This window comes from Plectropomus leopardus, chromosome 17 (genome assembly GCF_008729295.1).
Source record: "Plectropomus leopardus isolate mb chromosome 17, YSFRI_Pleo_2.0, whole genome shotgun sequence".
NCBI classification, from domain to species: domain Eukaryota; kingdom Metazoa; phylum Chordata; class Actinopteri; order Perciformes; family Serranidae; genus Plectropomus; species Plectropomus leopardus.
This window is the reverse complement of record NC_056479.1, coordinates 26,013,584-26,030,687: the sequence shown is the minus strand read 5'-3', so window position 1 is coordinate 26,030,687 and position 17,104 is coordinate 26,013,584. Positions and strand designations below refer to the sequence as shown.

Here is a 17,104-nt window from a genome sequence, read left to right as displayed (position 1 = left end):
TAAGAGCCTGATTATAGGGATGCAGGACATTGGACTTTTGCCGACATCCGATATGTCATTATTTTCTAAATCATTTTTGCAAATGCTGTTATATGCATATATGTTTTTCCACCAAAATACAGTGAAGGTCAAGCCTCTCCTGTAGTGGTATTAACATATTACTCCTTCTCTTATCTTTAGATAAGATGCCTCTGCATTTTTAATAGGATGTACTCCATAAGCATTGTTTGTTATATCTGTATCTTCCGACGGGAAGATGCAGATATAAAAAACAATGCTTTTTAAACTGTTCACAATCAAAACAATAAAACTACTTCAACCTAGGCTATATGTAAAACATTCAATATTTATTCTTAGGCAACAAATTTTAATGAATTCCTTCCACATCAACAGGCTTGGATGATGCTCTCCCTGAAACAATCCTGACAGCAGCCAAAACCAGGGGCAATTTTACCTATTTCGACTAATTAAAGTCGCATCATTATAAGTGTCATCTTATTGGCCTGCCATATTGGCAGAAACAGTCATTGCAGATATTATCGTGCATCCCTTCGTGATTTGAATGCCAATCTCACATTCAAATCGTCGTTGTTGTGGGAAATGAAACAAAGGATCACTCCATTTGGGCTCTATGCATTCCTGAATGCCTTTTTTTATATATAATTGCTTGGTTTCTCCCAGCAAGTCATGTTACATGACCTATTTTGGTATAAAAGTATTACATCAGAGCACTCACATAACAATGTGGCACTGAATACTTTTTGAACTTCTGATAGTTTTGCCAAAATCAGCGAGGGGAGGCGCATAAAAACAACTGTTTGCAGCTTGAATCTCTCTCGAAGAGAATATCGAATGTTCTGTTAACAACTATGGAAAGCAAACAGGATCCAAATTAAGTGTTGTGTTTTGTCTGTCTATTGATCTTCTCTGCTTCCTTTCAGTACTGTGTGGAGAGCGCCACTGTCGCACCTACACACAAACGCAACTACACAAACACACACATACACACGCACACACACGCACGCACACATACACAACAAACAGCGCTGGATGGAGTACATCCTATCAAAAATGCAGAGGCAAGAAGACAAATTTTTCAAATTTCAACTCTTTGGTCTCGTGTGTAAAAAATGAGACTTAATGTCATACATGAAAATATGAATCAATGAGCAAAAAACAAACTTAACAAATTCAACATTTCACTCAGGCTTCCTACAGCTTCAGGCAGGTGGGATTTAAGACTTTGTAAGACTTTTTTAATTCCAACAATTTTACAAAAACTGAAGAATAAAAGGACTGGAATAAATTTGCCCAAATATTTAACATAAACCTTGACTTTTTAGGGACATTAATGTGAGGATATTATCTTTTTTCAATCATTTCTATTTTTGTCAAGTTACCAATTATTTTACAATGTAAAGTAGGGGGAAAACGATACATAAAATGCTGTGTCTTTGAGACATTTTAATACCAATAAAGGCCTTATTTTTAGATTAATGACTTCAACATAACTTTTTAAGGATATACAGGAGCCCTGTGGCTATGTATTCTTAGCTGGGGACATCTTTATATATAAGCCATGAGTTGCTTGTCTTAGTTTGGCATAAAGACTGGAAACCAGGGGAAACTGTTATTTTAGCTCTGTTAGAATATAATAACACTTGTCCACCAGCACCTCCAAAGCTCACGAAATCACATGTTATGTCTCCATTGTTTAATCTGCACTGAAACTGAAGTGTAAAAACACAAATTTGCCATTTATTTCATGTTGTGTGCTGGACTATTCTTGGCTCTGAGCAGTTGCCAGGGAACCAGCTAAGAGTCTGCTCATACTATTGCCTATAATCATTAAACTGCACTGTCGATTTGCCCCTAAATCGAAGACAGCAAGATCGAGGCAAAATCGTAAAAAAAATAAATCACGCCGAGTCTCATTTGCTGCACAGGACCAGACAACAACTATGTCACACCAGCGATGCAATCAGCTCTTAAACGAACCCTAAATAGACTCCGTTCGTCCTTCTCCCTTTACCTTGCCAAAATTCACTCCGCGATACGTTCCCTACAATCTGACCTTCTACTCTAGCGAGATTTGATAAGGGGACACAAAAGGACAGGAGGGAACAGAGATCCAATCACTTACTGAATGGGCCTTAAGCTGGGACAGAGCAGTACACGGGGAGGACAAAAACACACAAAGATATATATATACACATACACCTTTATGTGTCTAAAACAGTGGAGGTCAGGACAGAGGTGGTGTGGAAAATTGGGGCAGGAGAGCGACAGAGAGAGACAAAGTGGACGTCGGCCAGGAAGCTCCAAAAAAGAACAAGAGAGAGGAAGATAGATTACAGTAACGCATGACAGGCACAAGTACGAGACAGGTGGAGGACGGAGGAAACGAGACGCATATAGGACAGAGCCGGGAGCAGAGCTAGCAGCAGAGAGACAGAAATGGAACAGGATCCCACTGGTGTAAGCAGCGAGCAGCAGAAGAAAGAGCCTCCTGGGCTTTAAGCGAGAGCAGACTGTGAGAAATATATGATGTGTCTTTACGAATCTGAACTCTGCACTGAGACAGAAAAAGACGCCGTTAAAACTTTGAATATGACTGGACCGTGTACTTTCTTTTAGGGACTTCTTTACTGTCACTGAGTGAACTGATGATATATTTTAGGGATATTTTGTTCTACACAACAATCCAACCATGACCGCGTGTAAAGATGGACACCCCCATTTACCCCCCGCTGTGCTGAAGTGAGGTTAAAATATCCGAGAAACTGGGGGCGCCTTGTGGCTCAGTGGATAGAGCACTGCCCCATTTAGAGAGGTTGTATCCTCATTGCGGTGGCCACGGGTTCAATTCCAGCCACCCCCGTTCACACTTAAACTGTCCTGTCCATTAAAGGAAATAAAAGCCAAAAATATAATCTTTAAAAAAAAATTTGCCATCCTTTGACGGTGACGTCATCGAGAGCCTGAACCCGCAGAGTGGCGATATCCACGATCGGGGAGTTCCCACCATAACACACAATTGTGAGCAGCTCCACTGAATGGGAGCGCACAGATTGGCTTTCACAGGTGTCAATCATGGTGGAAAAGCCCCCTTTTGTATAATCTAATAAATAATTAAAACCAAACTTATCATAAAATGATCAACTACCTTCAGTTCATTTGTTGTGTACTTTGAGTTTTTAGGTTGGCCTATGTCCATTCACTAACATGGAGGGGCGGGCTTTATGTCCTATACTGCAGACAGACAGCAGGGGGCGATCAAGATTAAAAAGTTACACTTTTGGGGAGCTGTCATGCTGTCCATCTTTATAAACAGTCTGTGGTTCCAACCAAGACACCTGACTGCTCCATGAGTGCTGATATGTAGTTCAACATCACTCCCTCTCGTGTGATGTTGCTTAATTATACAACAAGTAGTTCCGAGCACAAGACATTTACAACATCCTCAAATTTGCATTACAGCACACCGGCCTCATCACTAAGAGAATTACTCCGCCATATCTAAATCACAGCAGTTTCAATAAACATAATTTTCACTACATTGAAATATAATGCTTTAAAATAGTAAATACAGCTGACCAAATGAAATGTCAACTCACTAATGGTGAAAACCGTAACATAAGACGACAATAATCAGTATAAACCATCATGTTCTGAATAGACACATTATGAACGCTGACAAAAAGTGACATTTGCCTGTTTGAACTCAAAACAGCAAAAAAAACAGCAAGGGAAGCTTTTTGGCGACCCATGGTGGGTCTGGACCCTCAGATGGGAAACCAGTGGTGTATGAAACGCAGAGAGAGACATGGGAATGTTTGTTGATGATTTACCTTCATGAGCGTGTGATGCCCAGAGCTGAGCCATCTGCAGACTGCTGGGGTTGGCCGATCTGTACGTGGGGTCAGAGGTCAACGGGGAGGGGCCGGGATAACCTGACAGGAAAGGACTGGAGCCTGCTGGGAAGGCATCGCCTGGATAAAAAAAACAAAAAAACAACTGTCAGTCACCCACACAGCCGCAAGAACCACACTAATAAATGACAATCGATTTATACTGTACATGCTGTCACTTTTCCGTGTGCGTGTGTTTTTGGGGGTGTGTGTGGTGCACAATCGATGCATGCTGATGGTGTCGAGCCAGAGCAGTCTGTCGTAATCACATTATTACTGAGCCACCATGCACTCTGCTTCCACAAGACACACCACAGACAGACTGCACTCCGAAGAAAAGCGACAGTTAATGTAACCACCGACTGAAAACCTCAGTTGTCACAGCAGGAGGAAGGAAGGGCTATGAAGGGAGCCGCGTAAACCGAGCTGGTCACATACATGTCATCAGATCTGTCGCTGTGTAAAGATTTTACCTCTGGAGCTCCCTCTGCACAATATGGTTACTTCCTAATCTAATTGACGAACAAACAAATTACTCTCATCTATAAATCACTTACTTAGTATTACCTTGTGTGTTTTAAATACAATGAAACAAATCTGATTTAAATTCTCCAGCAGATACACAACAGTAGCCCCATTTGTGACCTCAGCACTCTATTGATGGTTTTCTTGATTAATCATTTGGTCTGTGAAATGTCAAAAAATATAAGAACTGCCTCCGTCCCCGACCTTTCAATCCGCCCCCCTACTGATCGTCTGGCATCATTACATGAAACAGCAGCGTCTTAGTGGACAATCCATCACTGAGCGCCGTGGGGGACTAACGATAAGCCAATCAGTGCCATGGGTGAGACTAACGCCATTGTTTAGCTGTGCAATGAGAAGTAATGACAACAATGGTAAACGCTATAGACAAGATAGACACTGCTATTAAGGCTGTTAATCATATGTCTTAAATATCGCCCAACATCGTTTGTTTTACTTCGCTCCACTCCACTCTTAAAACCCTGGCAAACCAGTTTGACTGGATGGCTACGCATCAGTGTAGACCTAAAGTGATTTTTCAAGGGGACACTTTGGTTACTAGTGATTGGTAAGGGAAAATCAAATCCCCTTTTCCCACAGAAATCAGTTAGACTGGATGCAATCTCAGATTATAGGTGGAAAAGAAGTATAATGAGTTGACAAGTCTGTCTGACTTATTACTTCCCAGGATCAGAGACATCCTCAATTTTCTTTTTTGTCTGACCAAAAGTCAAAAATCTAAATATATTAACTTGGCAATGACGTATAACAAAAGTGTTTGTTTTTGTCACTGACAGGCTCAACAGACCCAAACAATCACTAAACCCACCAGACTCCATTTAAATAAACAATAATTTAATCATTGTATAACAGACTTCATTCAAAGTCGACAAAAACAAAATAAAAATCCCCAAACAGTCTTGGTTCATCTTTTAAAAATATCAACAATCACTAACTCTGGTTTAGTTGTAATTAACCCTTAATTCGACGAGTTGAATGTGACAATATGCAGACTCCATACACGCTAAAATGACTGTTTATTTGAATGGAGTCTGGTGGGTTTGGAAAGAGTGAGTTCAGGGCTGTTTCTGGTTAAACAAAAAGGATCATACTCTTTAACAAGAAGGTCTATCTCTGGAGGGATCTTTTTCCTAAATTGTCAGACACATATAATAACAATCTGGGTCTGGCAGTTGCAGAAACAAGAACTTTTAGTGGATGTTTATTGATGGTGTGAACATGCTCCCTTCACTCAATACTGGACCAATTTCAAACATTTTCTCCATTAGTCACTTAGATACAAAAACATGTTGAAAAACAGCAAAGTTGCCTTTTAAGGAAGAAATCAAAACATGATTTTTTTTAGTGTTACACAGCTGCAGGTCTCTTCAAAGGTTTTTCGTTATCTGCCACATTATAAAAATATTTGCCCTGGACGAAAAACCAACATTTGAATCCAATATTTCCAGACTGCTACAACCTGTGTATCACCGATGTCAACTTTTCTATATTAGATTCATTTTAGTTTTTCCAACAAACATTCTTCCATCATGTCAGAGTTAGCTGACTTTTTATTATCATTACAAGACATTTTTAACCCAAAGTATCTCTGACCCTGATAATGTGGAAATCTGGCTTTGAATGCAAGTAAACCGATCTGTGTACACACACACACTCCACTCGCAGCATGTTGACATCACACACACACTTCACCATTAAACCTGACTCCATCACAGCAACATCAGAGCAATTCCTCGTAAAACATTTCATATCTCTGCAGCATTATATGGTTATCGATTGTTTTTTATTAGACTCCACTCCTGCATGTGTGACCATTAGTAAACTTTGAACCTTTGAACCATTCCCGCCTCTTCCAATCACAACCTCCTGAGAGCTGGGAAAGGTTTCATGTTTAGCCGAGTTTCCCCCACCCCACCCAGCCCATTACTGAACGCACAGCGCAGCCATTACCCTGATAAAACTAACCATGTGTGTAGGGGAAAGGGTGCTCTGTATATGGGCGAGGGGGAAGGGACTGTGTGTGTATGTGTGTGTGTGTGTGTGTGTGTGTGTGTGTTTCTGTATTGGTCCTGTGGGAATCTGAGAAAGACATGCTGTGCTCACTGAGTTTCCCCTGCATCTAAATAAGTACATTAAAACCGCAGTCCGTCAGCACCCCCGCGCACACACACACCCACTGCATTTTAAATCAATAGCAAATGCAGCTTTCCAATTAATCACAAACAACAGAGGTGTGCTGTCACACATACAGGAATAATGCAGTGTGCCTCAGTGACGGTGGATCTTTCCTCACTCAGCTTTATAAGACACAGATTTATTCAAGTCTCTCCATATTTGAGTGTGTGTGTGTGTGTGTGTGTGTGTGTGTGTGTGTGTGTGCTTGGCTGAAGTGGCTGCACTGCATCACTGTATGACCACTGACATGTGCAAACAGTTTTGTGTGTGTTTGCAGTGAATGCCCTTTGAGTCAGAAACACTGCAGGAGCCTCAAACACACACACGAGCAAATACACATCTACATGTAAAAAAAAAAAAAAGCAGGGATGCACATACTAATCCGCAAGTCACGCCATTTGCTGGGAATATACAGACACGCAACCACACACACACAGCTTGTGATTAACCTTCAGTTAGTCTCAGTACGTTAACTCTGCTGGAAAACACACCCCCCTCGTCCTGAGCTGAAGAGCAGCACAGCGAAGAGGTTTTACCTACAAAAAGAGACATCTGTGTAGTGTAGTTTAATAATGCAATCTATTATTCATTAAAGCCTGAGACATATTCACTCACAGAAGTGATTGTACTACTTTGTCCTGTTCATCTCCATACGTCGTCGCAGCAGTCCAAAGGAAACCAGGCATCTCCATATATGTTGATCTGGAATTTTATTTATTGCCTTTTATGCACTGAGATTATTATTTCAGTCCTAGATGATTTGCTGACACTTAGGGTTACTGGTGATAAAAGTAAGTTTGGTTTAATACTTCAGTAAACACTCACAGAGAAGCTACTTTGTGTATCCATTTACGGCGCTGCCAAACAAACTTGCGCTGTTTCAACAAAAAAAAGTTGATAATTTGTCTTTTCCCATCACATCATGACCAGCCACTTCTGAATTCACACTGCACACAGTGGACTTTTCACACCTCTCCCATTGCAATCGAAGTGCATTCGTGTAAGTCTCTGCAAAACATGGAGAGATTTGCATGTCATCATGTAGTGGATATGTTGAAATGTCATGTTTCACCAGCGCTGTGGTTAAAGCATGGTTAGACTTAGACACAAAAAACACTTAGTTATGGTTTGGAAAACATGTTTACGTTCCAGCCTAAAATATTCAGTTTTATGGGCACAATCTTGGCTGGAAATTCAGCAACCTCTTGGTAGAAAACACTCACTTTTTGTTGCACTATTTTGTCAAAAAAACACAGCGATGTCTCAAGAAGAATCAATAATGTCTCGCTAAAGCACAACTGCTTTTTGTGCCACTGAGGCTACAGGAAACACAGCAATGCCTTGGTAAAAAAAAACACTGCTTTTTATGCCACTATTCCCCCCCTGAGAAAAACGACGAGTTCTCTCAAAAGCCACTCTTAACACATTAATGGATCATTAAAAAACAACCGCTTTTTTTGTTTGTTGGTGGTGTGCAGCTTTGCAGGCGTCTTGCTTAAGTGTCCTCTCCATCTTCCAGTTTGAAGAATTGTTGATATTATATGTATGAAACATGCAAATGTAAATTATTCATGATTTACAGAAACATACAAAACTTTCTTCTGGCGACTGGGCTGAAGTGAGATAAAGCATGATTTAACTCCCAGACTCATGACGTTTCTATTTAGTTGTATAATGTGAGTTCATATATTCAACCATTAAAAAAGAAACGTATTTTCACCACCAATTCTCCGTCATTTCCTCCAGTGTGTGTCCATGCGTGCGTGCGTGTTGGGATACATGCCAACAGTGTTGTTCTAACAAATTGTTCTCATCGTTAATACACTTTCTAATTGTTACCTGGTGTGTGTGTGAGGAACAAAACATACTTATAACCCCTCAATGAACACACTGAATACATTCACAACTACCACCTGTCAAGCACGTTGAGGTCCTGATGGGATCTCAGCAGTTTTGAATTCCTTCAGGCCAAAGACACACACACACACACCACTAGAGTATAGATCAATCTCAGCATCATAGCCGCCTACAGGCCCTTTTATCCATGTGTTAAGCACGCACACACACACACACACACACACACACACACACACACACACACACACACACACACACACACACACACACACACACACACACACACAGAGCTACAATCCACGGTTTTGCTTCGCGCCAGTGATCGGGGGGAAAAAAATACAATCCCAAATTCCCTTTTCCCCTTCCCCAACAGTCCGAGGGAGGAAGAGGAGGGAAGAGGAGGGGCAGAACGAGGGAAAACATTTGCTCTCCTCGTTCCAGAAACAACATCCAAATGGTAGCTGAGAGGGAAATGTTTCTTTAAATGTTTTGGAATTACTCTTTCATTACCTCCCTCTCTCTTTTTTCTCAGCCCTTTCCTTCCTTCCTTTCTCTCCCTTCGCAACTCCGTCCCTGCTTTCCCACCCCACACACAAACGCACACACACTTTGGCTCCCACTTCACAAGACAGTTAGTTTGCCATATTGGGATAACCAAGTTGCCAAGAAACATGCTCTCTGACTCCCCAACACGTTCTGAACCTCCATTTTCAGATCCTCGTAAGAAACGCATCTCCATATCAGAGAGGAAAGGGCCTGCTAGAGATCAATCCTGATAGAGCTGTAAATCTGACACACACACCTACACACACACACACACACAGAAAATCAGAGGAATCAAACTCGAGAACAAGAGTCTTGATCGCAGATCGATCTGAGATGGACTGAAACGCAACTGAATCCAAAAAACGACAATGCTGGATCATGTACAAAACACTAAAAATATGAGAGAGAAAAATCTCTGGTATAAATGTGTGCCACAAACACACACAAACACGTACACACACACACACACACACACACACTCTGGGAACCCATCTGTTATCCATCAGTGGGACTCGGAGCAGGGTTAGCTGGGGGGGAATCTCTATTGATCTCTGTTTTTTATGCCCTGCAAGAAAAACATTCAAATAGTAAAACTCTGCCGCGCTGTCCGCCTCTGCCACAGCTAACTGGCACACTGACACTGGTAACCATTAATCCTGACAGCAAAGCAGGAAAAGAAGTCTTCACACACACACACACACTCAGGAGAGGGGGATGCAGGTTTTGCATACATGTCCGGCAACAGATTTGTCTTTATGTGTGAGGGGTTTCTGTGTTCATTCAGGCTGCGGTTTTCAAAGTGTCTGTTAATAATTTCAAAGTGTACACGTCTGGTTTTCCTGCCGTCTGAGTTGTTTAGAGGAAACTTTTTTTCTTTGTGAGCTGAAGCTTAACATAAACTGTTTCCCACTAAAAAACTCTGCTTTGTGACGAGTTCATGTTACGACATGTCGACCTTTAGTTTGTAAACCACGCTGCAATGTGTTAATATCTGATGTGGTTTTACTTTGCATTATTGTTTGTTGAAGCTATTATACAGTACATTAACAAGAGGAAATATACTTGCAAAAAGCAGACTTGTATGCAGAAAACAAATTTTACTACAAATGCATGTTACTGATTAATGTTGCAGTTACATAATGTAAAACTTCAATTTCTGTCTTTAGTACTCAGTAACATGAAGTGTTTCAGTAAAATGAAGTGAATGATTAAATCATAGAGAATTTTACCAAGCAAACCATGTGCGCGATTTAAGCTGCAAACTAATATTAGCTACAGCGGATAGCCACATAATTGCTACAAAAATTAACTGCATGATAACCGGGCCTTATTGAGACAGGCGTTTATTTGTCAAAATGTGTAGCCACACCGGGTTGGTAAAAGAGACTGAGAATTTTGGGGGGGGGGTTAAAAATTACAGGGAAAGTCTTCCTAAAAAGAAATCTATCTTAAGAGAAGACAAGATAAACTTTTATTGGTTCCCAGTGGGGAAATTTGGTCACCGCAGCTCAAGGACAGAAATACCCATACAATGGAGAAAGTAAAAGATTAGATAAGAAGAGCTGTTTATAACACTAAAATAAAAATAATAATAATTTGTAATAATAATACAAAACAGAACTATAAAAGAGAATTTCAAGACAAAAATCAGACGGTAAATTGACAGTAGTGAGATAAATGACGAAAAAGTTGAGCTTACATGAAGTGCTCTAAAACAAAAACGGGGAAAATGGACGTTAATCTATCAACAGGAATTCATAAATAATAAAACAACGTGAATGATTTTCTGAAGCAGTTTTTTTGTTGCTGCTGTGATCTAATGTTGCAAATCTCTTGGCGATAAAGATTGAAGTGGAAAAACGTATCCATCTTGCTGTCACTCCCACCACATGCTGCACATCACTGCTGCAATTACATAAGTGGTGCAGAGACCCATTTCTTTATTAGCTTCTGGGAATAATATTACATTTGCCGATTTAAGCCGAAGCCAAATGATCCAACATGCTTTAGTTATTGCGTTTGACTCTTCTCGCCCTTTGCTACATTTGCTTATGTTGTTTTAGCATGTATAATATGTTCTTCAGAAACTGCAGTTCACGCAGCAGTTTATGTTTATCTCTAACAGACTGCTGCCGGACTAAGCAAAGACTATGTTTGCATTTGCTAGAATAGACATAAATATTTTTTAATATTCGTAACAGTTGCAACGGGTGACAAGTTTAAGGACAGCAGCTTGCTGCAGATGCAAATTTTGGAGGGAAACAAGCTTTTGATTCTGTCATAGTTGAAATGATGTAACACAGTGTAAATGGGAATAGAGGTCCTGTGAGTAAACTAGTTTAATTCACAATAAAGTTGGATATTATCAACTGGAGCACAGAAATAAGAAAATTTTACACTTAAGCTGGGCATACACTGTACGTTTAGAGGTGTCGTTATTATATGAGCTGAGTGCTCGCACTGTACATGTAAAATAAAAAATAAAACAGCCATTTGACCCCTGCAGACTAATATTGTCAATAAATATTAGTTAGAAAACTGATGGAAGTTTGTTTGCTCGAAGAGGTCTGTAACATAAGTTATACCAGTATGGTTTATGCATTATGTTAAGGGATCCAGGGATTATTGGCCTGAACGATTATCAGGGCCAATATTTGGCATTTTGCTGATTATCTGTATCAGCGTTTTATTTTAATGATTGCTGACAAATTAATTAATTAATTAAAAACGGCACTATTTTTATTTAATAATTTTTTTATTTAAATGTTCAATTTACTTGAAAAAACTTGCTGTGTTTGATGTTGAAAGTTTACGTTTTGATTAAATATTTGCTAAAGGCATTTAAACAAAGCTGTGTGTTGTTTGTTGTATTCCAAATATTAAATTTTGACAGAAAGATCTTCATTTTTTAGTATGCATAGTTCATATCAGTTTCAAATGTCAGTTATAGGTCTTAACTACTAATAATCAGTATCATATCTGCCCTGAAATTTTCAATTTCAATTCCAATTTCGGTCGACCTCTAATTATGCTTTTTTGCCATTCATATCAGTCATGATCGGAGGAGAAAAACATCAAAGGGGCACGTATGCTGTCGTTATAGCTCGACCTGTCCGACCTCCATTTTTCTGTCTGCGCCATAAAACTTTTTTAGGCTGTGTTTGCAACTTTGCACAGGTGGCATGAATAAGGAGGAACTGGTCTTGTGGATTCAACTTGTTGCTCTGCTTCAACTGTGCAAGAGGCTGAAGACAACCAACCAAATTTTCTCAAATTTCAGAGCTTCATCTGAATGACCAACAGCAGCCGAGAGCGGTCGATTTGCCATAATCGGCCCCCATTAAAGCCTAAACACTTCAAGGCAAACAATGTCTGATGAAGCTAAAATTTGGTCAAACTCTGAAATGAGACACGCAGCTCAAAAATTGGGTTATAAACGGGTTTAAATCGTACACTGTGTGCCCAGCTTAAGTGATTTCGGAAACTGGAATATGTTAAAACAGCCACTACGCTACAAAACTGATGAGCTTAAATTACAATGGGCCTTTTTTTACAGCAGACAATTTGACTCATCACAGCAGGAAAAGCACGGGTGTTACTGACATTAACAATGGCTCTGTTCTATTCAAGTGTCCCAGTAAACCATGACAGTGTGACAGTGATCCAGCACGAACAATACAAGCACCCTGAAACTGAAGCAGCTAAATGGAGCAATCTCAATTCAAATCCAGCGAAAACAAGAGCAGTCGATTTATCCACCTCATCCAAACGACAGAAGAGACACAAAGTGTTGTTTTTTTCTCTCATACTAAAGTTGCTCTGACAGTTGGATGGAAGCACACCTCATGCGTGTGTTTGAGTCTCGCTGTGCCGTGCTGTTGCACTCAGAAATCTCCTGTGAAGACAGCAGGTGATATTTTGACACACTCCTCGCTACAAGCAAATGGAAACACGCTCGCAACAGGCACACACACACAATCATGCAGACAGATTGGCATGCACAGTTGCAATGAAACACACATACATTCAAGAACAAATGCCATTTCACTTGAAGCACTGGGTCAGTTGACTTTTGGACATTTATCATGAAGCCATAAACACAAAACCGCAGAGGTGCTGACTGACAGGAAGTGATCTCTTTAAACCGGACATTTCTCAGTAATAGATAAGATTATCCGAGACTGTTCCTGTTGGTGCAGAGTACAACCCACAGCGATGACGGAGCAAGTATTCATTCAGCTTTAGAGGCAAACAATTTGTCAGTAAATCTTAACAAAGGCCCACAACATGAAGATTTTTAAACTCTTAGCAGATGTTCAAAATATGGTAGACCCCAAACATAACGTGTAATGATAGTTGTTTCTTTAGTGTGGGGAGAAAAACTTGCCATAAACAACAGTACAACACACACCCAAATATTCCCTTCAACCTGAGTCACGACCATGGATATATTATTGGTCTCTCTAGACCGGAAATCTCGCAAATCTCTCACGATCAAACATGACTTTAGAATAAACAAACTTGGCGGATGAAGAGCAGGAAGAACTGTTAGTTTTTGCTCTATTTACTAAAAGAAACATCAGCAGAAAGTCTTTTTCAGGTGGTTGAACAAGTTACTCTTGTTTCTTTGCAGAATAGACACAAGTCCTCTAAATTCAAAATACTTTCAAATAGAGATGTGAACAGTTAACCGCAGATAATATGTTCGACCAATTATACAGGTCAGTCTTTAGGTTAATTTTGTGCTCTTCAGTTTACAGCGTTGCACAGCTAGCGGACCCAACAGCGTTGCTTTGAAAACATTGTGCAGATCCTCTCGTCTGGTCGGCCAGGTGAGTAAGCTGCTCAATTTTTTTTCATTACTGTCATTAATACAGGCACGTGCACTACATACAATGAGTTTAATAGAAAAAGGAGCAAAAACTCCTTGAGGTTTTGTGATATTATTTTGGGGCCAATGTCGCCCACCCTGAGTGTGCTTTATAATGAGTTAATGAGGCAATTAAGCTCGTCAGTTTTCAGAGACCAACAGAATCTTCAATTCTAAAGGACTACAGTTGTATTTCTCTGCTTAATAGTGTAAATGGGTGTGAGAATATTACTTTTTGTGGGTTTCTACTGTGTATTTATTAGTATGAAAAGCTTAAAGTAAGTAGGGCACAGCGTTGTTCACAACACAGCCGTGGGCAGCAGCGTGACAGCTGCCACGGTTCTTAGTTAAGAAAAGGGTACAATTTGATGTGCAGCAAAGTTTTCTATGAGCGGAGCACACATTTTAAACATCACAATAGTAGGGGATCATGTTCAGTTATTTGTAGAAAGCCAAAATCAAGATCAAAATTGATATTCAATTCATTGTGCAGCCCCCGTTTTGAATCATGCATGCAGGGTGCTTTTTAAAATAAATGTCAGGCGTTAAACCGTCAAATGTTCCTGTTGGATCGGTGGCTTGACTTGCTGAAGCACATACCACATCATCAAATCAGACTCTTCCTCACATGTCCAACCTGCTCTGTGTGTCTCTTACATGTCTCTACACATTTTAAATCTTAACTATGTACGCTGGGAGGAATACTATGAACCTTATGTAATGGGACACGTAGAGACTCAACATGCAGCCAAACAGACAGACACAACGCAGTGTGTGACCTTTGTGTGTCGGAGGCTGTTGTTTGAGTTTAAGGGAGGGTTCTGGCAAAGGGAACAACTTAGCTAATGCTTTGGGTATTTCGACATGCCACGGCACGCTCGTTTTCTCACACACACACACCGGCCTATCACTCTTATGTTTGACAGCTGCGTGTGTGTGTGTGCGTCATACGTGTGTGTGTGTCGTTTGTCTGCCTCTGACAGGTTTATTGTAGCAGGGCAGCAGTGCCTTGTGCTTTCTCTTAAGGGGCCTGTTTTCTCTCCTGAAGGATTCAATTAATCTGAGAGGGGACGTGTCCGAGCAACGTCTCCTCGCACACACACACACGTCGGGTTCTGTGTCTTGAATACATATAAACACACACTCACCACATTAATTTTAACGTAAACACACACACTAACCAAGTGGCGTGGAAGACAAATTGGTATCGGCCGAGACAACCCTGCCCTGCCCCGCAAGCTGCATGAATTATGCTTACACTCGTGTGCACACTCTAAGAAATAAAGGCGCAACTAGAACCGTATAGGGTTTTAGGGGGAACTTTTTTGTTTCCCCGTTTGTTAAGGTTCCACCTTCAGATGGATTTACCTGGGACTTAACATAAAGGGTAATACCTAGAACCATCTGGAAAAGGTTCCACCCAGAACCCATTATGAGAAGCTCCACAAAGAACTGGAACCAGACAGCACGCACTCCGGGACACTTTTTGTTCCCACTCAAGCATGATATACTAGGATTATCAACACATGGACCTTGTTACTGTTAGGGGTATGGGTAGGTCCTCAGTTTACAATTTAGACATTTGGATCTCTTTTTCTCTGTGCCGCTGCCTGCATGTACGCAGCTGCAAAGAGTAGCGTAAAAGTCAAAAGCACTCACAACACAATAAAATCTGTGGACCAAAATAATCCCCCAAAGTACGCTACACAGCACAGCAAAAAAAAAAAAAAAAAAAAGCAGCTCGACTTGAAGCAATTTCAGTTGTCTGAGGGTCTCATTATTAAGATTATCGGTGTCAGTATTTGGCATTGTGCCGATTTTCTGTATTGGTATTTTATTTTAATGATTGCAGATAAAATTAATCAAAAAGTGCAAAGAAAGTGTCAACATGGGAGGAACTTTTAGGAACTATTGATTCATTTTTTTAATTTAAATTTCACTGAACATTATTAAAAAAGGTGCTTTCAGAAAAGTGTATTTATTGGACTCTGGACCAAGTTGGTGAAATATGTAAGAACTTTTTCAGCCAGATTTTGTAGAGGTATTGGATAAATTACCTTAATATGTTGTTTTATTCTTACTGCCATTTATTTTTCATTTAAGTCTAATCCTGAAATATTTCACAGAACCTTAACATGTACACTTAGTCTCTAACAAACTGTATAAAGTTCTTACATTTTGGAAAATCTGAACAATAGGGGAAATTTAACTGTTTTGATTTATCTTCTGTACCATAAGCTGCTGTCCAGAAAAATAAAAGATTAAAAAAGTTCATCAGGAGCAAATGTAGAACCTCAGCCCTTCATGATGGTCCATTTTAAAACCTTTATTTCTAAGTGTGTGTGTGCGTGTGTGTGTGTGTGTCTGAAAGAGAGAACATTTGAAGGGCTACCACATTTATCTAACGGTGTATGAATGTGTTGTGGTCAGGATAAATCTCTTCCTTCCCTCTGCAGAGTCTCGGGGGGAAACCCCGGCTCTAACTGCGCTAAGCACAATCACATGCTCCCATTCCCATACACAAGACCTCAATCCTCTCATCTACACCGCTCCACTCACTCAAACAACAACCTCAGCTCTTATCCCTTGAAAACAAAACACTGCTCTCTACCTTAGGGATTGTGCCCACTTAGTTCTCCCTCTCCATTTGTCTTGAGCTGCTGTTTCCATCTCCATCTATTGACTTCCTTTCTCTGCAGTCGCTACAACACCTACATTTGCCTCTGCATCTCACTCCTATTTCCTTCTACTCCCCTGTGAACACTAAAAATGTGTGTGAGAGAGAGAGAAGAGAGCAGAAAAGTTGCTGGTTCAGACGTGTTATCCCTTAAGTCTCAGCAATGAGAGACGCCGCCCTGTACGACATTTTCACCTCATTAAACATGCATTTGTTCCAAACTGAACATGTAAGGTCATTCAGTGCAGCTGAAGTAATCTTCTACAACAATGGCCAGCTGATATAGCAAAACAGAGATTTAACATACATCCAGTTTGTGCATGCTTCTATAAATTTTTATTGCTCTCAACACCCGGAGAAAAAAAAGCAACTGGTGCACAGGGATTGATGTGTTTTACGTTTCCCACGGCTACAGCAATGTTGTGTGCTGTTGGTTTGGTTTGGTTAAAAAAAAAAAGTCACAGGCTGTTTGTTATTCGATTGAAGTGATCTCTGTGAAGTACTGGGATTGTGAATTGACAA

At 40.3% G+C, this 17,104-nt stretch overlaps 1 protein-coding gene across 1 annotated transcript in view; it reads right to left on the bottom strand.

Moving 5' to 3' along the window:
• The window catches only part of tnrc18 (trinucleotide repeat containing 18), an 83,160-nt gene that overhangs the window by 58,865 nt on the left and 7,191 nt on the right, over window positions 1-17,104 (bottom strand). The window contains exon 3 of the mRNA XM_042504477.1: window positions 3,852-3,992. Within this exon, the coding sequence (XP_042360411.1) occupies window positions 3,852-3,992 (141 nt within the window). The remainder of the gene's footprint in view (window positions 1-3,851; window positions 3,993-17,104) is intronic.